This window comes from Empidonax traillii, unplaced genomic scaffold (assembly GCF_003031625.1).
Source record: "Empidonax traillii isolate 1590-97213 ecotype Southwest subspecies unplaced genomic scaffold, ASM303162v1 scaffold429:size503459, whole genome shotgun sequence".
NCBI lineage: Eukaryota > Metazoa > Chordata > Aves > Passeriformes > Tyrannidae > Empidonax > Empidonax traillii.
The window spans coordinates 411920-436013 of NW_020955622.1; the positions used below are offsets into that span (position 1 = coordinate 411920).

Genomic DNA, 24094 nt, shown 5'->3' on the forward strand with positions numbered 1-24094 from the left:
GAATATATATTAGATTATATTATTGGAAGCATAGAGTATTTCTAGCAGGATTTGTTGAATTATCATATGAAATGAGAAACGTAGACCAGAGGTCATCTCTGTTCACGTATTTAATAAAGTATGGAAAAAAGAGGTTGTTTTGAAAAACTTGGGGTGGTTTGGTGTTTGGGTTTTCTCTTTGGTGGTTTTCTCCCCCCTCCTTCGTTCTTCTGTGTCAGTCACTGAAGTGCATCAAATGCTAATTTCTGCTTTTCCATCCATGCCTGTCTGGATTATTCAACCACTTCATGTTGTGGCCACCTTTGTAAGGGAAGTCTGCACATCCTCTTGTTCAGGTTTGGCAGATGTCTCCCCTTTTCCTTGTCGTGTGTCAGGATTGGTTGTGATGGAATTGATTTTCCTGTTAGGAATTCAATTTTTTATTTTTTTTTCCCTTCAATTAGTCTTTCATCCTTCTTGGATGCACACAGACCTGTGTGCATCCAGCTCCAGGAAACTACTGATAGACCACACAGACCGACTTGATCATGGTTTCCTTTGTCCAGGAAAGGAAAGACTTACTCCTGAGGTGAAAGGCTTCTTTCCCCTGCAAAGAACTGTGCAGAAAATGCTGTTTTGATGTCTGTGTCTCAGGAAACACTAATGCTGGTAAAGGCTGTGGTGGTGATGGTGGTGCTTATAAAATTACACTTGAGGCTGGTTTCAGTGCACTCGGGTTGGGAAAGCGTTTAGTAATTAAGTGAGAATAATTAAATCGGATGTTGTGAGCACAGGAGGGATTTCAAACACTCTTTTTTTCCCCTCGAGGTTACAAAATATTACTCCTGCATTAGCATCTTGGAGGCTGTTGAGCTGAGATTTTGGGCGAGTTAAAAACCAAGTTCAGGTAAGGTAGAGTAGGAAGAGGGAGAGTGCACAACGTGCTCACAGCTGGAGCCTTGGACCTTCAGTGAGGAAGTTTCAGAAAACTCCACTGAAAATGCATCACATGATCCTTGATTGTCTTTCTGTCTGATATAAAGTATTTCAGAATGACAGTCTGAAAATCAGCAGCACCATGGCCGGGATGAGGAGGAGCTGCTCATCCTGTTTGTGCCACCTGAACGTGAGCTCTGGCACAGAACTCCTTAGAAAAGGCAGGCAGGTTTTGAACACTCAGGAGAAGAAGGTTTCATCCATTTGAAGATGTTTTCTGCCTCTCCCCTCGAGATGTGTGGCTTCAGGAAATACTCTACACCTTACTAAGCCAGTTGTGCCCTTAATACAGGAAGGCCGGTCCTCGTTCCCACTGCAGCTTCAAAAACCTTCCTGCAGTGAGGGCTTTTCCTACTCTCCCCGTGTCCTGGTGGGCAGTGAGAGCTCAGTAGGGATGCTGAGGCCTTGGATTGCCCAAATCTGAGCCCAGATCTACAGTTCATGCTGTGCATCTCTGGAAAAACCCATCCACACCTGGCTTTTGGACCCTGTTCTGGTGTAAATGCTTCCAGCGGGCTCTCGGCTACTGCTTTGACTTTGACCTGGTAAAACCTGAAGGAAGATCTAAAATAAACATTGAGAGCTGTGAATCCAGAATCTTTCCCTTCTCCACGAGTATTTGTTCAGCCTTTACACCCGAGCTCAACCTTTTAGGGTGGATATTGTAATTTATATGATGATTATTTCTCCCAGTTGAACTCCGTCGTTGCTGCTGAATTAGGGCCCTGCTGTAGTTAATACCTTCATGCATAAACAATTCCCCTTATTATTTTGTATCCTGTTTCTCAAACTTTTTTTTTTTTTTTTTTTTTTTTTTTTTTTTTTTTTTTTTTTTTTTTTTTTTTTTTTTTTTTTTGCTATAATTACAGTAAATGATTTCTTGGATTGCATGTTGAGAGGGCAGAATTGCTGTGCCAGCAGCCTTGGTTGATTCTTTTGCTGGCTCCTGAGGGTAATAAGATCTATGCACTCTACTAATTTTCTTGCATACTTAGCTGCAATTGCAACCTTTAGTAATTATTTTTTAATTAACTCCAAAGTGTTGCATGAATAATGCAAAATTAAAAGAAAAAAAGTGTAAAAAGGAAAAAAGGTCAACATTAGGTGTTTTTTTTTTTAATATATTTCGAACCTATAATCATAATTTCCTGGAATTTTTGTGTAAGGCATTAGTGAGGCAGTGACATTAAATGATTTGCACAACTGTGGAGGTATCAGAGGTGTGCAGTAAAAGAGAATTTGGCATTTAGGTGGGGATCACACTTGTTTTCCTAATTTGTAGCGAGAATATCTTCGGACCTTGAATAGACTCCTTTTCTAACACTGACATTTTTATTCTGCTTTACCTTCTCTAGATGTTTTCCTGCCAGTTAACACCAATTGACTAAATATTATATTTTTGAAAAACACATGGACTAATATTGGCTGAAAAAAATAAGATATATTTGTGTGTATATGTATATATATTGGGATGTTGACTTAAAGGTTGGTGGGTCTGTGAGTGTAAAAATGAGCAGTAAATGTTTGTGATTTCATAGTTTGTCATGAGAATTTCTTCGAGCCTGGAATAAACTCCTTTTCTACCACTGAAATCTTCATTCTCCTTTACCTTTCCTGGATGTTTTCTTTGCAGTTAGCACAAGTTGACTATCTATTATGTTTTTGAAAAGCACCTGGACTGAAAAAGAAAATGACGTATATTTGGATGCCGACCTGCAGATCGGTGGGTCCGTGGAACATAAAAACGGGCAGTAAATGTTTGTGATGATATCTTTGATTGAAACATAAGAACTGGGGGTTCCTGACTGAGCGTTTTTGTGTTTGTTTTTTGCTTTCTTTTTCCCAGTGGATGGCTGCATACACAGAGCTGCTGGGCCCTGCTTGGTTGCTGAGTGTCGGAACCTGAGCGGGTGCGAGACTGGACAGGCCAAAATCACCGGTGGCTACGACCTGCCTGCCAAATGTAAGTCACCCTTTCCTCACAGCGTTCCTTCTCAGCACGTGCTGCTGCTGGAGCCTCCATCTCCCTCTGGTCTAATTCAACGAGGTATTCATTTGACTGGGGGCTTAATTAAGCGTGTTCTGTAATGATGTTCTTTCCCCCTCGAAGCGATCCAGGCCTTTCCAAGCGATTGTTTCACCTGCGTTTTCCGGTGGAAACCTCCGGGTCTCTGAAACATAAAGCACTTCTTTCATGTTTATATGTTGGTTTTTGGTTTTTTGCCTTTTTTTTTTTTATTGTTGTTTTTTTGGCAAGCTAAAACACGGCCTTTCATATACATAATAAAGGATTGGAAATGCTCTGCGGAGTATGAACAAAATATACATTATCATATTGAAGCTCCGTGGAGAAAGCTTTTGAAAATGCTGCGTATTTCGTACTCCTCGTGTGCAGATTCCTTGATTGGGAATACTTTGAGAGCCCGGGAGATCAAAGTGATGCGCTGTGTTTTCAGCTGCTGCGTGGCATCTGATTGGCAATTAGTGCAAAGGCATCTGCCACACTCGAGCTTTCAGCAGAGTGCAGCTCCGTGCTGGAATGTTTCTGCGCTTTCGGAGTGGAATTGTCAGGATTCCCATCCCCTTTCGAGCAGTTTGACCGTGTTGTGTGGATGCTGAGCTTGCCTTGGAAAGCACTCACATGTTGACAGCACATTGGTCAGCCAGCGAGAATGAAAGGTGGGAAATCTTAGCAATTTAGGATCTTACAGAATAGTGTATTAAGATATGAAGAGATAAGCACCAAGAAACCATTGCAAACAACAATTAGTTAATACATATTTTATATATATTATATATATATATAAAATCTAGTTGTATCTAGAATTCAAGCTTTTTTTTTTTTCTTTTTTATGCAGGTTGCAGCAGGATTAGGGCTCATTCAAAGAATACTCAGGTCTCTCTGAATTGTGATGGGAAACCAAAAGCTCGCTGCACTATTGGGTTCCCTTTAGGTTTCTGTGGCTCATAATGCCACAAGAAAACTCTGTTCCAGAGATTCTTGACATTTTTTTTTGACATTTTTTGACACCTCCTGTGATGATGAGAAGCTTCCAGTTTTTTCCTTGACAGTGGGAATTCCTGTGTGCAGGAAAACAGTGGTTTATTTTATGTGGAGTTTTACCACATGTTAATGGTTATTTATGAAAGGTTACTTTGATAAAAGGTCAGGGGAATTGAGGAGGAAGATTCAGTGTTAGGTTGGGTTTGTGTATGGCCCAAATCTTCACCAGATCCCCATAAAAGGGACAGGGTTGTTGAATAGCACATTGCAATTTGCTCTACAGGGGAATTTTTGATATTTAATTCTTCCTCTTTAACAAAATAATATGTTGGGAGGGGAAGAAAAGCTGCTCGTCCACAGGTGCATAATTCCTCCCGTGTATTTTAGTGGGGGAAATACAAGATAACAAAGCACCTGACGTGTGTTTAGAAAGAGGAAAGGTAATGTCTGAGGTGTGACCTCCCTTTAGATTTTATAGCAGCTCAAGGGATTGCTTAGGTTTGCTCCTGCTGGAAGGCTGTAGGAAAATTTTCTGTCCTTCAGGGAATGTTGTGAGGGTTATGGTTGACTGGTAACTTCCAGCTTGCACAGGGAGTTTGCTTTTCATTTCTCTCTCTGTGTGTACAGGAGACCAACTACAATAATTCATTAACACTTTGGAGTAGTAAACTGTTTATTCTATTGTATCTGCTCTTCTTGTGACCGTACTTGGATAAACAGTTATGGCAAATAGGAAATGCATTTCATTTGATGAATTGTTGGGGATTTCTACTGTTAATGCAAACGCTACAGTTCTGTTTCCTGCCCCTGGGATCTTCCCCATCTCAAGTTCTTGAAGTGCTTTGCTTGGAAACAGCTCGCTGGATTCGGCAGAGCTGCTCTGGGATGGAGCAGCCTGTGTGTGCTGCAGGATGCAGGGCTTGGGCTTCAGCTCAGCCCCTCCATATTAAAGCAGATTTAGCCATTCAAAGTTCATGCAGCATATTGCTGTGCTTTGTGGAAAACTTGGAGGGAAATGGAAGTCAATTTGGCACCCAAGGGAAGGTGTGCTTTGCTAGGAAGTTGGTAGTTTGTAAATAAAACCCACTCCGGCAATCTCCTCTCTGATCTATTGTATTTTTATGGAATACTTTGCTGTATTTACTTAGGTTAAATAAGAGCAGGTCTGACAAATAATGTCTTCGCAGTGGAAAAATTGAAAAATAATATCTGATTGAAAAGTAGTATCTGGCTGAGCAACGTAAAGATTTGGGGCACGGGCTGACTTTCTGTGATTTGTTCCTGGTGCGTTGGAGTCACAGATCAGTTTGTGAAATACTTTTTCTCAGCTCTTTATCCCAGTAATGGGAACAGACCAAGATTAACGTGTTTACAGCCTGGAGATGCAGCTTTATGAACTTTTCAACATACACACTTTTTTTTTTTTCCCCTTTTTTTTTTTTAATGCCAAAAAGTAGTTGTGTTGGAAAATAGAAACGAAGTGAAATTGAGTTTTCTCATTACCAGTTAATGTAACATTCAGTACAGTTTTGCAGCAGTCGGTGTAATCACCATCTGCCTCCCGTGCTGCAAAAGCCTACACAAAGCCCCCCCCCCCCCAAATGCCACCAGAGTTATTTGCTGAATCCATAATTTGGTTGATGTCATCCCCTGTTGTTTTTCAGCAAACACCTTCGCAGACACCCAAGTTTTCACAGCGCTCAGGAGGGCTGGAAAAGGCAGTGCCTTTGCTCTGAGATGGTTTCCTTTAAACGCTGTCCCAGACCCACCATCAATTATTTAGCTTCTGTACTTCATATTGTTGTTCCTTTTAAAGAACAGTTCATTCTAAATATTGTTCAACTGATCCTCAAACATTGAGCAGTGCTCTGATACTGTCATGCTTTAAATAACAGATGAACAGTATCTGTTTTAAAGCTCCACAAATGCTTGTTTTCTTTCTCATTTGATTAATAGTCTCAGTTGGCTCCACTGGCAGAAAATGGTCTGGGTGTAAATTGTGTTTATGGCTGGAATGAGGGGACCATAACAACCTTGAGGCTTGTTATCTGCTTGCAAAGGTTTCACTATAAAAAAGGACCCTGTCAGAACACATTAGAGAATTAAAGTCCCGTCCTGCCTGGTGTTTTAACAGCCTTAAACCCAACTGAAAACCAGCACAGGGAAGTGGCACCCCAACCTTGGCAGGAAAGGCCCCCCCGACTCACTTTTTTCCCTATTGTTGCCGAGTCTAGGAACAGTTTCTTTCTTTTCCAGGGAAAAAAAAGAAAAAAAAAAAGAAATCGATAATAAACCCCCTAAACTAGGAAAATAAAACCTTACAGCCTCTAGTATGGGATAGAACCAACTCTCAGTAAATCTGAAAGGTGGAGATGCCTTGCTGGAAGTGCTGGGCACTTTCTAAAGCAGTGGTTTATGTTCTTAATAAATCCGTAATATTTCGAATAAATTCTTCTGTTTGCCTGATATTTTTAGTGCTTGCAGCCCTGTCCCTGAGTAAACACCATATATAGCAAGTCTCCTGGTCCAGAGTCACTGTGTAGATCAGCCTGGAGTAATAATGTGAATGTGCTCTCAGAGACAGTTCCTGCTGGGAAATAAGTAGTTAGGAGGAGTGCTAGTATTAAACACAGTAGGAGGAATCAGCTTTCAAATTTGTTTAATCAGATTAAAAAGTGGAGATTAGAAAGTGGAGATTAAAAAGTGTGCTTCTGTTACACAGGACATAATTTCCAGTATTTGAAAGATGAATATTTACAGGGTATTATTTTAAAGTGAGGCTGATTTTTAAATCTCTCCTTGTTTTCTTGGGGATTGGTCGCGGAGCTGCAATTAAAAGGTTGGTTGTGCAGAAATGGAACTCCAAAACTCTACAGTACCGCCAAACTGACCAGTTGGAAAGATGGGGCACAATGTTCAAGGATATTATTCAAATTTCCAGGATTTCACAAAGAGCTTTGTTTGTTTACTTGCTTTTATAGCCTCGTTTTATAAAGTAATACCTGAGTTTTGTTTCAAATGATACTAAACTGGAGAGTTTAGTAATGAGTTGGAGAGTTGCTTTCTTTTGTGTGGTTCTGATGGCTGTTCATTTTGATACCTCCCCCTTTATTCTGGGGACAGGTAAATTTGGGAATTGGAAAATATGTTTGGGAATTGGAAAGGGAGAATACTAAAAGTGAACAATATGTGGACAAGACAGGATTGCTCAGAGGAGACCAACTTGGCTACTAACTCCCAGCTGGTCAGGATCCTTGATCTTCTCCCACAGCAGAATGAGACTAAATTTGATCAAATTTCAGTGGAAAAGAGGTTGCTGATAAGCCCAAGGGGACACAGTCATTACTAGAATATAAACTCACAAATGTTATGAAGGTTTTCCAGGAGGGATGTTTTTTCTACTCTTTATCTGAGCTGAGCAGCATCACTGTGTGACACCTCCTGGGAAAAAAATACAGAGCTGGAAAAACTCTGGATAGGTATTTCTTTAAGCAGCACTGTTTGTCATCCCTTTAAATCTTTATAATTATTTAAATATTTAAAACTAATTTGAAAATGAAGCAAAGCAAGTTAACACTAATCAAAGGCCCGGGTCCCCTTTTTCTTGGGCGATATTTTTGCTGTTCAGATTCCTTTGGGAAAGGTTTTCTTTATGGTTAACAAAACCACTTACCACATATTTACGTTTTTCTTCTGAGTAGTGTCTAGGTTTCAAAGGTGTTTTTTTTTTTTTTTTTACAAGCTTATGTTATGTATTTTATGACCATTTCGAAAATACGTGCAGTCATGTCTTTATTGTGTTTTAATTTGGTCTAATTGGCTCCAGTCCTCTTAATGACCTGCTGCATTCACCGTGAGCGCTCACGTCCGTGGCATACGCTGTAAATGTGTTGGAAGGGAAATATTAATGATTATTTCTTTGGTCTGAAACCTGCTTGGGTTTTAGAGAGGGTTTTATGGGGTATTGCAAAGCTTTGTGGTTTGTCTCTCCCTTACGCACGCCCCCACATCCCCCACATGTACAGGAAGGGAGAAGAGGACTCATGGGGATGACAGGGAATGCATTTATCAACTCCAGCTAAACCAGTTCAAACATCTCCTTCTCTTCCCAACCTGCTCAGGGTCTGTCCTCAGCTGGGCAGAAGAGGGACAAGTGCTGTAGGTCCCAGTGGTTACGAATCCTCAAGAACCTTCCGTCACAAGAGCATGTGGTCTTTCTCCTTGGATTTAAGCCAAGCTCAGGCACATTTTTTTTTCTAATGGATAGATTTTTTAAAATTTAATTTGTGAATGGACCCCAGTGTGTGTTTATCAGAGGCCTGTGCTGTGGGCAAATCCTGGCGGGCACCGCTGGAAGCCGCCACTCCACATCCCGTTGTTCCACTACGAATGTCTGCCTTGTGGCTGGAGGAGACGTTTTACTATCGATCCTCCTCTTCTGGGCATCGCTCGTTACAGCGTGAACCCTGAACTGCAGGGCAGGGAGTGGGCACAGAGGGCTTTTAGAGGAGGGCTGGAGCATTTGCTCAGTAATTGGGAGCACCAAGGGCGTGCAACGTGTGTGTGTTAACGCGCCGCGATGGCCGGCGGCGGGAACCTGACTCCGCGAATTTCCCTCTCTGGCGTTATTTCTGTAATTCTGGATATCTGTAACTCCTGCAAAGGTCTGACTGTTGGTGCTCCTGAAAGCAGTCACGCAGCTGAGTTGGCAGGGTGGTGGTGGGGGTGTGTGTTGGGCACAGCAGCCCCACAGGGTGTCGGTGCCACAGATCCCCGGCGTCGGCATCCAACCCGCTGGAAACCCCCTCGGTGGAACAGAGAGTGAAAACACGAGGTGTAAACACTTTCCCAGCGCTTGATTTATGTGGAAGGTGCTATTTAAAACCTCTCCTAATTCGGTGCAAAATAATTCGTGCTGGAATATGCCTTTCCACGCCGGGGGAGAGTCATTCCTCAGCTATGTTGGCACTGGAGCAGGGCGTTGTGCCCCTTAAGGCTCACAGATTTGATTTCCTCCATACTTGGACCTAGTTTGTCCTTTTTACTATAATAATAATAATAATAATAATAATAATAATAATAATAATAATAATAATAATAAAAGTCTGATGCATGGCATGAAAATAAACAAAATCCTCGTCACTACTGTCAGCTGACAAGGAGAAGGGGTTGGAATGGGGTGTAATGGAGATGTTTATGCTCCTTTAACTGCAGTGGTTGCTGCTGCTCCCACTCTTAATACGTTCCCTCAGAAGCCAAAGCCAACGCTCAGTACTTGAAAATTAATCTTTGATGCATGAGATTTTGTCTGCCCGAATTTTGCTTGTCTCATTTTAAATGGTGATAGAAATTGCTTACTGTAGTAAAACACAACATTAACCTCATAGTGTGTTGGCACTCTGTGATTTATGCTGGTTTAGTCTCTGAAAAATATGCAGCCTGTCTCCCAAACCTGGATTTAGCTTAGGAAATGTGTTGGCACAGGCCTGGGGCTTGGATTGGAGCACTAACTGCTGATCCTCCATCTCCCCAGGGGGAGGAAGAAAGGTTTCAAGCTGGAGCCTCTCGGAGGTCATTAACTTCATATCATTTCTTCAGATTAATAATAATTGTGTGATTGTAGCTGGAATGTTTTAAAAAACTGTGCAGCCTGATTTTCTTCCTCGCAAGCGAAGAACGGGGTTCCTTTTTCTGCTGAATCTGCACCTTACTTAGCCAAAAATATGATGAATTATTTGCAAATGGAAATAATCAGATCACAAGTAATAAATAAGGACATTTTCCTTCTACTGCTTTGAAATAAAGCAGAAGGAGTAGTAGGAATTTGAAAGGTGCTATGATTTTTTTTTTTGAGTTCTCCTTCACTCGCTGTTCACTTGAGTTTTTATTAATTTTAATTTTCTTTTTTTTTTTTTTTTCTGGATGTATTTTGAAAGAATCACACAGATGAAAAGTGGGAGTTCTTTACCTGTAATGCAATTTTTTTTACACCAGCCTGAAGTGGATAGGATGGGAAGGTTATGTTAAATGGTTTAAAAATATCTTTATTTAACCCAGCAGATGAATGTTTGTGGCTGTTTCACTAAAACTAAGCACATGGACCAAAACATGGGTTTGTTGGGTTTTTTTTGTATAAACTGAGGTCACACATTTGAAACATTTCTCTCCAGGAAAAAGACATCAGGTGTGAGACTGTGGGGTGTAAATAATGCTTTGATTGCCCGTAGGAAAGAATCTTAATACTTATTAACCAGATAGTGAAAAGAAATAAAATTGGTGTTCTTTTATATGCTGAAGATGCTGTTTCACTGCTGGTGAAAGGTAACAGCATCCAGGATGTTTTGATTTCAAGAATGGGGGTCAGAATCACCTGGATTTTTGTTAATGTGCAGCAATGGAGTTGGGTTCCCTCTTTGTTTCAGATTTCTTATAGCCCCCCCTCTTTTCTTAACGCTGCCTTCACACTCAGACTTTTTTTTTTTAAATTTTGTTCGAAACATTTCATACTAGCTGAAGAACGTATATCAGGTTTTATTCTTTTCATTTCTTAAAATTCTCAGGCTCATTCCTTCCGCTTGTGGTATTTGTTGAGTTTTCCAAGATGTTTGGGAAGAGCCTCGAGTTGTCATCAGTGATCTTGAAGCTTTTCCAAACATTAAAAAAAAGAAGGAAAAACCAAGTGATGGAGGGGATAAATTTACATTGCTATGAATCTGTAGCTCTTTTATCTCTGTGTGTGTTTGTATTTTCTCTGTACAAGCTACTCAGGGTTGCAGATTATTTACACCATTTGAAAATGTTCTGCCATTTATTCTCTTCTGAGTAGATGGGCAGTATCTTTTAGGTTAATTGGCTATTAGGGGAAAAAGAGGTTCTGGGTGGTGTTGATTTTTGGCAATTTACAGAACACTTGGGAGAAGTTTTTTAGTGGTTGCAGCACAGGGTTCTCTGCTCACTGGGCTAGAACTGAAGTTCCACTGCTGGGAATACAGAAGGACTTGGAAATGCATCATCTACAGGGCACAGCAGTCACTCTGATCGGGGCCTTACACCTTTCTGGATGTCTGGGAACGTTAACAGAAAGCTCAGAGCACGGCTGAAAAGCCCCAGCAGTGCTCAGAGTGGCTGATAACACTTCTAGGACCAGGTTTGGGAGGAGAGTGGACTCATGAGAGATGTGAAGTTTTATGGCTGTAAAAGTTTCTGCCCCCATGTTGGTTTGTAGGTGAGCATAAAACAATTTATGCAGTAAGAAGCCAGAAGAAAGTGTTAATTAAACAACTGTCACCAGCTTTGAATTACATCTCATTTTGTACCCTTTCCTAGCTGTTTGTCATGCTGCAAATCTCCCTTCTGGTTCCTCAGGAGAGCGAGTTACACTGGATTCCCTTTAACCTCAGGCACAGTGGCCTGAATTCTTCTGTTTTCTAGTGATGGATCAGGGAGATGGACAGAGAAAAGTGACCATTTTAACATTTCAATGTGGCAAAAGGGATGTGTTTGAGACATCCCTGCTCGCTTCTAAGTGTGCTTGCTATTCAGTTTTACAATAAAAATAGCTGGTAGCTTTCCAAAGGCTTATAAATAAATAAACACACAAATGAGAAATGCTTTGCAGCACTAAAAATAACCCCTTTGATATCTGTTTGCATGTCTGTCTGTCTGGATCACATTTATTTCAGCGTGACTTCGTGCAGGGTTTGCATTAGGACCAAAACACGTGGGTTGGTTCTGAGAAAGCAAGACTACAATCAGAATTATTGTCCAAGTTGACTTGTAGCCTGTAAACAGCAGGTCATCAGGACAAGGCTGTAAACTGCCTAAAGTGCCCGTGAACACAACGGAGGAAACAATTCCTTCCGAAGCTTTCTGTTTTAACAGCTGCATTATTCGATTTTAAGCCTCCAGTAGAACAGGGGAAGCTCCACACACGTTGTACGTGATGCAGAGATGGGGGGGAGGAGGGGAAAGCCTTGAGATTTTGGGAGGTGTCACAGACGGCGAAATGATGTCCTGTAATACACTCTGAGAGCCCACAGTTCCGAAAATCACAAGTCATTCACGTAAAAGATTGCGTTTGTGTCGGGTGTAATCCTGTCAGAGGTGTAAGCTTGTTTAAAACAACTTTTCCACCTCCCTCCCCGCCCCCAAAATGAAGCAGAAATGGTCCCAGGGAAGTCTGGTCTTTTAAAATTTAATTTGTTGCAACACAGCCCCGTTCATGAGAAGCTGAAAGTGAAGTTCATGCAGAATTGACTAGAAAGCCGTAAATATTGTTGGATTTCTTTCCCTTTAGAGAGTGGAACATAAACAGATAGGGAAAACAAGTCGCTTTAAATCACAATCTCACACTTGGCAGAGAAAGGCAACTTCAGAGAGCGAGTTTTGGCTTTGAGCATTTGGCCACAGCTGAAGGATAAAACTCCCTTCCCAACTGCCAGATCCCTCCTCATGGCTCCTTTTCTCAAGGACGTGGAAACTCCCCTCTTGTTGTGATTTATTTGTTAAAAGATGTTTATTACCTGTAGGGATTGCCACTGTGTCAGCGTGGCAATAATTAGGGTAGCAGTAAAGAACACTTGTGTTGTGTAGGTTTCCCCCCCCTCCATGGGGAATTCCAAGGCCTCAGAGAGGAGGCAGAAGATCCGTGTTGGAGGTCCTACAGATGTCCTATTGCAGCTACAGATCCACGAGTCCTTTCTCCACGTGGAGCTTTAATTTTGAGGGTATCTGGGTTTTTCTCCATCTAAATTCTGTGTTTAATTGTCAAATCAATGCAATTTGTAACACTTGAAGGTCTCTAAAACCACAGTAAGATTTCATCTGTTTTTTTTTTTCCTTTTTTCCCCCTATCTTTTTGTTGTTGATTTTAGACAATACTTTGTTTAGCTTTCCTACCAGATGCTTTTACCCAAAAGAGCAGTTGGTTCATGGGTCAGAGAATCCCTTGTGATCACACACAGAGGGTGAGGCTGAAAATGAGAGAGAACTTCTCTGGTCTGTGCTTCTGTGCTCCTGCCTGGGAGGGACACAGATTGCAAGGGCTTGTTCACAAATAAAAAACACCCTCCAACATGTGAAACCCACATGTAGGTCGGCACGACAGCAGTGGGAAGGAGAAAGTTTAAGTTTCCCAATCTGTGGTTGTCTTTTAATACGAAAGGAACATAATTTTTAAAGTTTTTTTTTGTTTTAAATTTCTGTGCTTAAAAAAATATTCTTTGAGTTAATTCTGACCGTGGACGTGACTTTTGTGCTGAAGTAACTCACCCAGCTATCAGAGGGTGTCAGAGCACTTCAGGTGCCACTGAACCAGCATCAGCTGGGAATAATGTTCTGTCACTGCTGTTCAGTGTTGGATCTGAAGCAGGAGTGTGTAAGCAGTGGCTCTGTAACCCATTATCCAATCTGCTCCCTCCTAAGAATCCTATTTCATGAAATAAATGGCCACAGGTGTGGTAAGTCCCTGTCGTGTGTTTTTTCCAGCAGCCTGAGGTTTTATGTTTCCCAGTAGGGTGAATGAATAGTTTCCTAACCTGCCCAGTATTTTATGGAAGGGAATTCAGAGGCTCTAAAACTGGGAGAGCTTTGGGCAGGGCCGGTGGCACCGAGCCCTGCTCTGAAATAAATGACTCCAAGGTGGTCACCTCTTGGTCCTGCCCTTTCTGGCCACATGTGCTCTACACATGTCCTCCCACACTTCTCCTCGCTTTTCCCCGTTATCCAACCAGCCAAACTCATCTCCCAGCCCAGGGCAGAGGAATTCAGTGTGTTTTTCTTTGCAAGTGGGCCTTGCCTTTCACTGTTACCTCCAGAGTGCCCTGAGTGCAAACCAGTCCTTAATGCTGATTTGAATTATCGTGTGTTTGATTGGGGAAATCGAGACGTGCCGGTGTGTTTGGTAAACAATGTGTTTACCTACCAGTGTTTTAAAACATAAAAGCACCCCACTGGCTTACAGCAGCTGGATGTTCGACAGCAGGAGCTGTGATTTGGCCCCGAGCCCAGCATCCATTACATCCCGCACCTTTAGCCTCCAAATTGATAAAATGGCAGGCGCACAATTAACAGTGCTCAATTAACTGCAGAGTCTCTGCTTTTAAATGCTTCTCCTGGCGAGTGTGTTGTCCCTCTCCTACCTTTCTGCATTTCTCTTGCTTCTTCAAACCTCCCTCCCTGTGTCTTGGGCAGCCGCTTTTAGTGGTGATCCCTCCATCTTGTTGTTGTGTCTTGCCATGGGTAATTCATTTTCCATCTCAGTTTTGCACCTTGTTTTAACAGATGCATTTCAAAGATGGTTGGCGTTTCACCAGGTGTTCCGTGTGCCATTTTCTCTTCCACAGATACAGGGAATGCCCCTTCATTTTTACCAGTCACAGCTGTGCAAAAAGGTCCTTGTATATCATTGATCAAACCATACCCATCTCAAAATGCATTTCTTCTGCTTCCTGCCTATCAGATATTGAGAAATGGCCTGGCTGCAATTTCTCAAAGTTGCAAGAACTAGTCCAAGCTTGCCTCCTGATCAAATAAACTCTGAAGACATAATGCTTCATAACAGGCCAGACTATGATTAAACACACGGAGTTTTAACTTGTGAATACTTGACCAAATAAATGCCATAATCAACTGGAATAGATGGCATGTGATGATTTGCTGGGTGTGAAAAATCCTCCTTTATTAAGGATTTCTTACTTCCATGACCCGAGTTTCGGCTCATAATATACATTATATCTTTAAAATTATCACTCCTTCGAGTTTTTTTTTAAAGAAACTGTGGCTCTTCAGACTGTTGTGTGGAATTCTGTGCTCCCCTGGTGGGCTGAGCCGATATTTCTTTACCTTGCCTACTGGAACATCACCCATGGCTAATTCCTATTAAAAGTGTCTTGAGGCTTCTTTAAAAATCATTGTTTCTGAGAGCCGGAGGGGCTTTGTTCCTTAGCTTTTGGTCTGACACGGAACGCTTTCCTTCAGCTCCAAAATGCGAGGTTTCTGTGGAACCACGGCCTGAGAGATCCCTTCCTGGGTGTATTTGTGTTGGAAAGCGCTCATTCGAGGGTGATTCCAAGGGAAAAGAAAGCCCCCTGTGGCACAGTGGATGTCTGCAGGTGTGCTGATCTCCTGCTCTGTCACTGTCTGGGAGGTTTCACCTTCGTGTTTAGGGAGTTCATTCGGGCTAATCAGGATTGGCAACTCTGTGCAAATGAGATTGTAAATGAAGCTTGAAAGTGGAATTTATTTTAAAGAAAAAATATTTGGATTAAGGAGGCTGTGATATATTTATCATTCTAATTTCCTCTTCCAGCTGAACACCCTCAGCATTTTCGTATTTTCTTGTATTAAAAATTTTTGAAAATTAAAGAAATTAAGGCAGATCAGTAATATTTCCTGCTGTTTTTTCCCCCTGAATATCAGTCATACTTAATGCATTCAGAACATGATTGTAGCACATGGAGAATTCAGTCTTGACTAACAAGCTGAAAAAGAGATGAGTAAATTGGTCTTCCTTCTTCATTTTGAAGTGTTTTCTTGAGAAAAAAGAATGTTGTACGGGGAAGAAGGTTAAATTATGGCTCCCATTTAGGTGGCTCTGTGTTTTAGGAGCAGCCAGAGATGTTATTAAACCCCATTTCCCCCTGGAGTCCTCCCTAAGCTCAGTGGAGTTGCTTTGCAAGCTGATAGCGCTCTGCCCTTCATGAGCAGCCAGCTTATCTTTATGTTCCTGGAGACTGGTGGAATTTATTAAATCCTTTAAGGAATAAAACCGGGATATACTTTATAGGTACAGATTTTGATCTCTCTCCTTTCGCTTTATGGACGTTCCACCCTCACGCAAGGTCAGTGGGTGTCTCTGTGCTGTTCTCACAAGCACTCCCAGTTCTTCCCTCTTCAAGTTCCTACTTGACTCACCAACCCTCTGCGTTGCTCCTTTGCCCAATCCCAACAATTCCCTGAGGAGCTGTTTTCACTTTCTGCAGAGCATTTACATTTTATCTCTGTAAGAGAGGAGTCCTGGCGTCTGTTCTTTCTCCTGCCCTAATGGGGGTTGATTTTGGACTCACCTACCCAACCGTTCCCACATTCCTGCATAGGCATAAACCTGCAAAAAATACGTGGAACAACGACCTTTACGTATGAGAGGATTAACCAGACTGGAGAACATTAAAACTGAGCAGGAGCCTTCCAGTGATATGGAGTGATTTTTGAAGCTTGTGTCAGTTTTGTGAGGGCTTTAGTTTTACATTCCTTGAAGGTGTCATTTCAGCATCCTTAACCAAGTGGTGGAGGGAAATTTTTGCTTATAAAGCCTTTTGGGGAGCTTGATGTAGTTTGCAAGTTTTCCCAGTGATATTCAAAAAGGAACTGGTTAGGTTGTGGCAGTGGCACAATCTGTGTTTGTGCATCAGAGATTGGTTTTCTTACTCTGGCTCATGCCCCCCCTGTTAAGATTGTTGCTGTAGAGTTAAATAAATCCGATTTAATATTGGGGATAGTTCCTGTAGCACATGGCCTTGTTCTTCAAAATGAGGGAAATCCAAAGGGAAGGAATTCCTCAGGGACATAAATGAGCGCAGACCTTGCTGGTGGGCAGCAACTTCTGAAAGTCAAATAATTTTCCAATTTGTTTCTTTCGGGTTTTTTTTCCCCTTGTTTCTTTCTGGGCTTACGCAGACGTGGTTGATGCGTGTAGTTCCAGAATAACTGAAGGAATAACAACATCCTGGGATGAAATGGCCTCCCTTTTGGACAAAGCAAAGCTGGAATGCTGGAATTGGGATAGATGGTTTGTTAAGTGATGCATAATTTTGAAGGTATTAATTCTTTACAGCCTGAGCTGTTTCCTGCAGGAGAATATGTGGAGTCACCAATCTACACTGTCAGCACAGAGCAAACCGTCAAAATAAATTAAAATTACCCTCAGTGAATCGTCATCCCGAGGAATTGGAAAGAAAGTGGTGTTATTGAGATATGTTATTTTCTCAGCAGGGAAAGCAAATGTGCCTTCCCAAGAGTTATCTGTCACTTCCTAAATACCTTCTTCAAAACCATGCGTGTGTTTTCATTTGTTTGGGATAGGCAAAGAAGTGGGAAGTCCCCATTCATCCCTCCTGCTCTCAGCACAGAGTCTGACCAGGCTGACGGGTCTTGTAATTTGTTTGCTGCTTCTGTTCTTCCATTTCTTTTCCTTCAGCTCACAGAAGAGCTGAATCCCAACTCCCGTCGCTTTTTGTGTGCTAAACTCGCTTCGAGTGAACCTGCATTTAAATCTCAAATCTTCTGCTCTGAATTAAAAGGTGACTGCACTTACATGAATAGATTTTGAGGATGAAAATAATAAGCTTCAGTAGCTTAAAATTTCATTGCCTAAATCTGTTAATACGTACTAATTCTAAGCACTCCAGTGCTGATTTAAGATCTTACTAGACACCTTTTCAGAGAGTTTGCAGAATGAGTGTGTGGGTACCAGGCACATGGCAAAATCTGGCCTTTAAATAATTCTTTATATTAAAAAATAATATTATTAAAAAAAAAAAAAAGGGCACTCTGGAGCCTGAAGGGTCTTGCTTAAAAGTTTCCTGGGGTTGAAAATTCTTTCCAACAGCTTATGATTGTTAAAAGCGTCCAAATGCCTTAAAAAAAAAAAAAAAAGGTTGCAGCTTGATGCAAATGCCTTAAAAAAAAGGTTCATTGCTTGATGGAAGATGCTGCTGTCAAACCTCCAAGTGGGAATTTTCATTGCCTGGGAGAGTCACCCTGACACATGAACTTTAATTAAGGGCTTCAAGCATTATTTGGTGGGGGAAGAAGGGGCAGAGGAGAACTTTGACCAAAGAATAGAAATTTAGGCCCTAAAGTTACCTCGTAGCTCCATGCCATTTTCCTTAAATTAAAATTCAGTTGAGATGTAAAAGGAAGAGGAGTAATTGGGTGATGAGTTGCCGCATGGAGATTTCAAGGAGGAGTTTCTGTTTGCTGGCTCTGTGTCAAGAGCTTTCTTACCCCGTGACTGTTCCATGAAAATGTGGGTACATGGAAGCTTCCAGCAGTGAACTGTCATTAAAGGATGGTTTTTCCCTGTTTAACTCTGCTCCTCCCGTGGTGATTCCCTCAACACCAAATCCTGTCAGGCTCTGGGCACTTCTGGAGCGCTGCAAAAAATCCCAGCTCGCTTTGCTGGTTTCTTGGCACCTTTCGGCGGCGCGCAGAGGAGGAATGTACCAGGCTTGTTGGAACAGAGTGGTCTGGGAGAGCATGGAAAAAATTCTTCCACCCCTGCCATGACTGGAGATGGGGTGTGTCCCGTGCAGCTTGGGATGGGAAAGGTTGTTTCCTGGAGGCAATCCTCGTGCTCCCTTCCCTCTCCCCACGGGGAGCTCAGAGCGGTGTGTAGGAGGACACCCGTTCCTTACGGCTCAGCTGTGGTGCCTGGCTGCAGGGATCGGACATGGATTTGGGCTCCTTTCATCCCTCCCGTCCTGCAGGACGCAGCCTGACATCATGGAGCACATTTCCTTGGCAGTAATGAATTAATCCAGCCTTTCAAAGACTGGAAGGAATTTAGACCCAGCTGAGCGTTCAGCTCGGATTTCCTTATTTGCGATTCCTCAAGGCGCACATTTTAAAAAATAGATCGCAAGGTACATGTTTCCCCGTCGGTAACAAAAGAGCAAACTTTATATTTAATATTGTCAGCAGGTCAGGCGTTCAGGCATTTGCCTCAGTACTGGTTTCCACATGGAAAAAAAAAATAAAAAAAGCTGCTTCATTGTTCTTTCAGCATGTGGGGAAAGTTGGCCCAGGTTTAAGGTGTCTGTGCCGACTCTGAGCTGCTTGATTTGCTCGGAACCGAGGGCTTTGTGCAGCGTGGAGGATCGTGGGGTGTCAGAGATGGCAAAGCAGAGCAGGTTACAGCATTTCCCTCCCCTTTGCCTTTTTGGCTTTCCCAGAGCAGGGGAACGTTTCCACCAGTGTTTGTTGAGGGGGTCGGTGAAGCAATTTCGGGAAAACAAAAATTATCGTCCTGGAAGACATAAGGGCTAAAACCTTACACTGAAGCAGCAGGTGAAAAACAGTAGTGAAGCTGGTTTTAGTGTGGGAAGTGGAGAATGCGTAATTGAAACAGTGTGCTGATGAAAAGGCATTATGTGAAGCTGTCAGAAGTCATTATAATACACTAATTAACACTCTTTGCTCTCTTAGCCTATGCTGTTGTGTGCTAATATTTCTTCCCTTTTTGCTTTTCATATTCCTTAACCTTTTCTGCAGGTATTTGGAGTGGTGTCTCCTGTATTTTGCTCTTTTAAATGCTTTGTTAGAAAAACCTGTCACCTGCATGATATGGATTTTCCTCTTGGTAGCAATTTACCGTGTGTGCTCGGGCCTTTGTTTTCCTACTGCTTAAAACAGATTATAGCACAGATTACATTTCATCCTAAGCAGATAATGTCAGGCTGGGGAAACTTTAAAGGGAAAACTTCATTCTGTGCATGTGACCGACGCTTCCCCTCGCTTGTGGCTTATCTCCCTGATGTCCTGAGTCTTTTCTGGAGAAAGCCTCCTCCTGATCATAAGGAATCCAAACAGCCCAGTAGATCCTCATCCCTCACAGGGCTTCTGGAAATGCTTCAGTGTGAAATCACCCTGCTTAAAATGCCAGCACAGGGTTTATGCACCACCTGAGGAAATAACAGCTGAGGCGACAGGCAGGGCAGGAATTGGTTCCATGAATGGATTTTATCCACCACACTGAATTTAGCTCATAATGCTTTGGGCTGATTACCATGATTTTTACCTACTTAGGAATTTTACCGCTGCTGCTCTTCCATTCTTCCTCACACATCTACATAATGTGTAGTTTAAGGCCTGCTGCAGATTTTCAGTGCCTTTCCAGGCTCCAGAATCCAGGAAGCAGGGCAGAAACTGCTGCCCAGCCTTTCCTAACAGGTCCACACTTTGTGGGGCTCAGTTGAGGAGCCCTCCATCCCTAGATGTGCCAGCTGATTCCAGGCACTGGCAGGGCTTCCTGCTGCTCAGATATGTTTATCCATCTTGCCTCAGTTAATATTTTCGGAATGAGACAACCAAGAATTAAAGATGAAAACGGAGAAAGAACCACGTGTTGAAGTAAATCCTGGATGGGAACAAACATGGAGAAATCAGACTCCTGCTTCTCTCCCCAGCCGTGGATTTGAGAAGGGTGCAGTTCTTTCATTCCCAAAGTATTTAGAGCAATCCTGCTTTTTTTATGAGGCCAAACATGGAAAACTTAAGTACAGCAGGGGGAAAAGCTCTCAACAGAAGATCCTGTTTATGGAAAGTGTTGTGCAATCCATGGCTGCCATGGCTTTTCTTGCTCCAGTGTGCACGGCCACATCCCCATCCCTGCTGAAAAATACCATTTACAGTTACTGCCTCAGGCACATCTCCAGTGCCGTGAACACGGATAATTCCTAACATAACATTATGTGGTAACTGTTGGCAAACTCTGATGGAAGTCAGCTTAGATTAATGACTTCTTGATGTTAGGAAATGGCAGCTCTGAGAGGTACAAGCTGTCCCGGGTGCTCCAGAGGCAAGTTACTGTCACGTCCGGGCTGGTTCCTCCTGGAACTCATCCCCTCGGATGAGCTGGGAACACGGAGTCTGTCAGAGGATGCTGCTGGGGCAGGGTGTGGATACCAGGCAGGGAACACGCTGTGGGCTCTGAAGGGATAGCCTGGGGGAAGGGGGTCACTTCCACTATGGGCACTGCTGGAAGGGTGGTTTTTCCTGGGGCTGTGGTTGCCAGAATCTGCTCCTGAGCTTTGACACCGATTGGGAAATCGCGTTTCCGCCTCCTCGCGCTTTTTGCGTAACCATGGGAGAAATCATCAGATAGGCATCAGGCCTGGTGCTGCTTCAGGACTTCTTTCTTTCCCAGGATCCTGGGGATAAGGTGGGACCCTCTGGCTGAGATCCTACTCATCACCAAGTCTAGCAAAATATATTTTATATAGGGGAAATTTTCCAGAAGCACAAAGGAGCCAGTGTTGGCCATTTGGGGACGAGCCGTTTGCTCCCTTCAAGAAACACAGAGAGAACACTTTCAGGAAGCTCTTTTGGTTTTGATATTTAAGTCTGTGTCTTCAAAATCCCTCTTACCTAGATTTTTTTGTCTCAGCTTACAGAATTCCTTGAGTGGTAGCAAAACATTCCTGCAGTTTCCATTTGGAAGGGTTTTGGTGCTCCGAATAACGCATATAATCTGAATTACACCTGTCAATTATAAAGGTGTTGGAAACACCTTTATCTTTTGAAGTGGACATCTGTTTGATTTGCTCAAGTTTCTTCTCAATACCAGATTGCTTTTCTGCTGTCCAGGCTCCCTGTTCCATTATTATTGACAGCTCTGGAACATTTCTGATGTCCAGTCAGTAAATTGAACCTTCATCGAGGGTTGTTTCCCCACAGCAACTAAGATGGTATGTCATCTCAGTTATTTCCTACTTTAATGTGTATTTGAGTCAGAAAATAATGGGATTTACCCAGGCAAACCTGATTCCCTTTCCTTTGCTTACCAAATGCACCGTACCTACCAAATTCAGGGTCTGTTCAAGTAAGGAACTGATAAACAAAGACATTAATATTGAGTCTCTGAGGTGAACCTTGAAGATACGTGGTGCCCTGCACGAAAAGGGGACAATTGCTTAAAACTGACAGAGGGCAGGGTGAGATTAGATATTGGGAAGAAATTCTTCCCTGTGAGGGTAGTGAGGCCCTGGCACAGGCTGCCCCATCCCTGGAAATGTTCAAGGCCGGGCTGGACGGGGCTCTGAGCCGCCAGGTCAAGGGGAAGGTATCCCTGCCCATGGCAGGGGGAAGTTGGAACTAGAGGAGCTTTAAGGTCCCTTCAAACACAAACCATTCTGGGATTCCATGAAATCTATCAGGCAGTCAACAGGAGCTTTCTAAATCTCACTCTATTACTTTCAGTAGCACTGTCAGATATTTATAGTAAAAGCAATTATGTTCGGTGGGGGTGGTGGTGATGGGGACAGACAGGATGGAAAGTGGTTATAAAATGCCATTTCTCGCAAATGGTAGATGTCAAACAAAATGTAAAATCTAAAGGTGCCATGTAAGCTCTGTTCTCAGAACCTTTGTTTGGAAGACATGAGTTTTACTGACAGCCCATGACAGGGAGCTTATATTTTCCAGGGTGGGCTGAAATGTGCCTGAAGCCCGTGGCAGTCAATCTCAGCCATTCACATCCCCGGCTCTCACTTTCTGATGCAGCCCCAGTGAAAAGAAAAAAAGCACCAAAGAAGCACAAACGAAGTAATTGGAACCTAATCACGCTTAATTATTAGGCATGTGTTTAATTTTAGGCATATAAATAGGCCTGCTGAAGGGAAAAGGACATATTCTTTTCACTGCCTAATAAGACTTTTGTCGCATGTACGCTCTTCAAGTAGCTGGATGTTTCTGATGTTTTAGCAGAAGGATCCTTACACTCATCCAGTTACACAGGATTTTTTGTGAAATAGGCTTTAACTCTTTCCCTGAAGATAAATAACGTGACTGTAGCAGTAGCAAAATTGAAAAAGTAGCCATGTTTCACTGCCTTCTTTCAGGTTTATACCTGGGTATTCCACTGCTTATTTTCCCCTTTTTATTTGCATATAAATTTGCTGTCTCTTCTTTCTCTTTTGGAGTAATTTTGCCTTCACTAAATAAGAATGGTTAACAATACCTTCAACTATAATGTGCCCTCCACATTTTCCTTCTAGAACTTTGTGGTGACTGTGTTTTCCTGCTTGTTGCTGCTTCTCCTTTCACCATCCGTGCCTGGGGAGCACGAGCAGCACAGACCCTGATCCCACAAAGCTGCCTGTGGGAAGGCAGGAGCAGTGATTATTGCCGGTGCTGTCAACCAACAGGGTACAAACAGCGCCCACACAGGTTCCAGAGTCAGAGCTGACAGTGGATGGACACCTCTGTCAGCTCCTGTTTTTTTTAAAAACAAGGCAAATGTTTTGCTTTTGGGGTTGGTGCAGGATTGGCTTTGTCGGGTCATGGTGCCCTTTTCCTGCACAGGAGGCTGGTTGGGAGCAACCCGTGGAGGGAAATGGGTTTTCCAGCTGCCTGGTGGCTGTGTTTTCAGCTGGCACTCTCTCATCCCAACCAGGCAGTTCAAGAGCTCCTACAGTTTAAGCTCAGCTAGCCCAGGTCCTGGTGACAGCATCTGTGACAGCATTCCTTCTGCAGGGATCACGTGGACTCATCCATCACCTGCACGGGAAGGACTCGGCGCTGCCCGCCGAGATGCTGAGAAATGCAAGGCGCTGATATCACCAGGAGGGTTTATTACTTTTACCTGCCATCTCTAGGGCTGTTTTTCTTCATCTGAGCACTCTTTGTGCCTTCATCCCGTTGGTGTTCTGGCCAGTCTGTTGCTCTCTGTGTGCACTTTGAGTGGGTGGAGTTTTTATCGTTTAAACGAATGTCCTGAACTTTACTTTCTTGAAGCACCAGGCATTGTGCTTGGCCATATTCTGGCCATATTTCTATCTCTAATAACGTGTCTCATGTGCCCTGTGGATGCTGCATAAAGTGCCAGGCACTCACTAATCCAAGGCCTGTGCAGGAGGACCTCAGTTGTCACCCAGCTCATTCCACACATCTCTGGGTTTGCTTTATTTGGTTTATCTACATGATACCTGTGGCTGCAGATGTAACTTTCTCTCTCTCTCTCTCTCCCCCCCATACTGGATGCTCACTTTTGCCCAAGGACAGTCATTTTTCTGGCACTAATGTCTTACCCAAATAGGGAATTTCTTGTCCATGTTTTTTTTTATCCCAGTCTGGCACAGGTAGAACTTTTACCTGCAGCTTTCTGCTTAGAGTGTCCACAATTACATCAGCAAAAGTTGGTACCTTCATGCCATCATAGGGAAACTTACTTAAACAACAAAAAACTATTTTCCATCATAAAGGTTGATAATTTTAAAGCTCTTTGTACGTATCTGGCACTAACAGGTTGGTGTTTCACATGGGTGTTCTCTGTTGGCAGCGCGTATTCTCAGAGCAGGAGTACGTCGCATTTCAGCTCAGACTTGGGTCTGCTTTTTA

General features: G+C 42.8%; 1 protein-coding gene across 1 annotated transcript in view; it reads left to right on the plus strand.

The window, feature by feature from the left end:
- The window catches only part of MACROD2 (mono-ADP ribosylhydrolase 2), a gene marked incomplete at its 3' end in the record, with an annotated part of 239041 nt that extends 236019 nt beyond the window's left edge, over positions 1–3022 (plus strand). The window contains exon 5 of the mRNA XM_027894485.1: positions 2822–3022. Coding sequence (XP_027750286.1) covers positions 2822–3022 — 201 coding nt within the window. The remainder of the gene's footprint in view (positions 1–2821) is intronic.
- Between the last annotated feature and the right edge of the window lie 21072 nt (positions 3023–24094).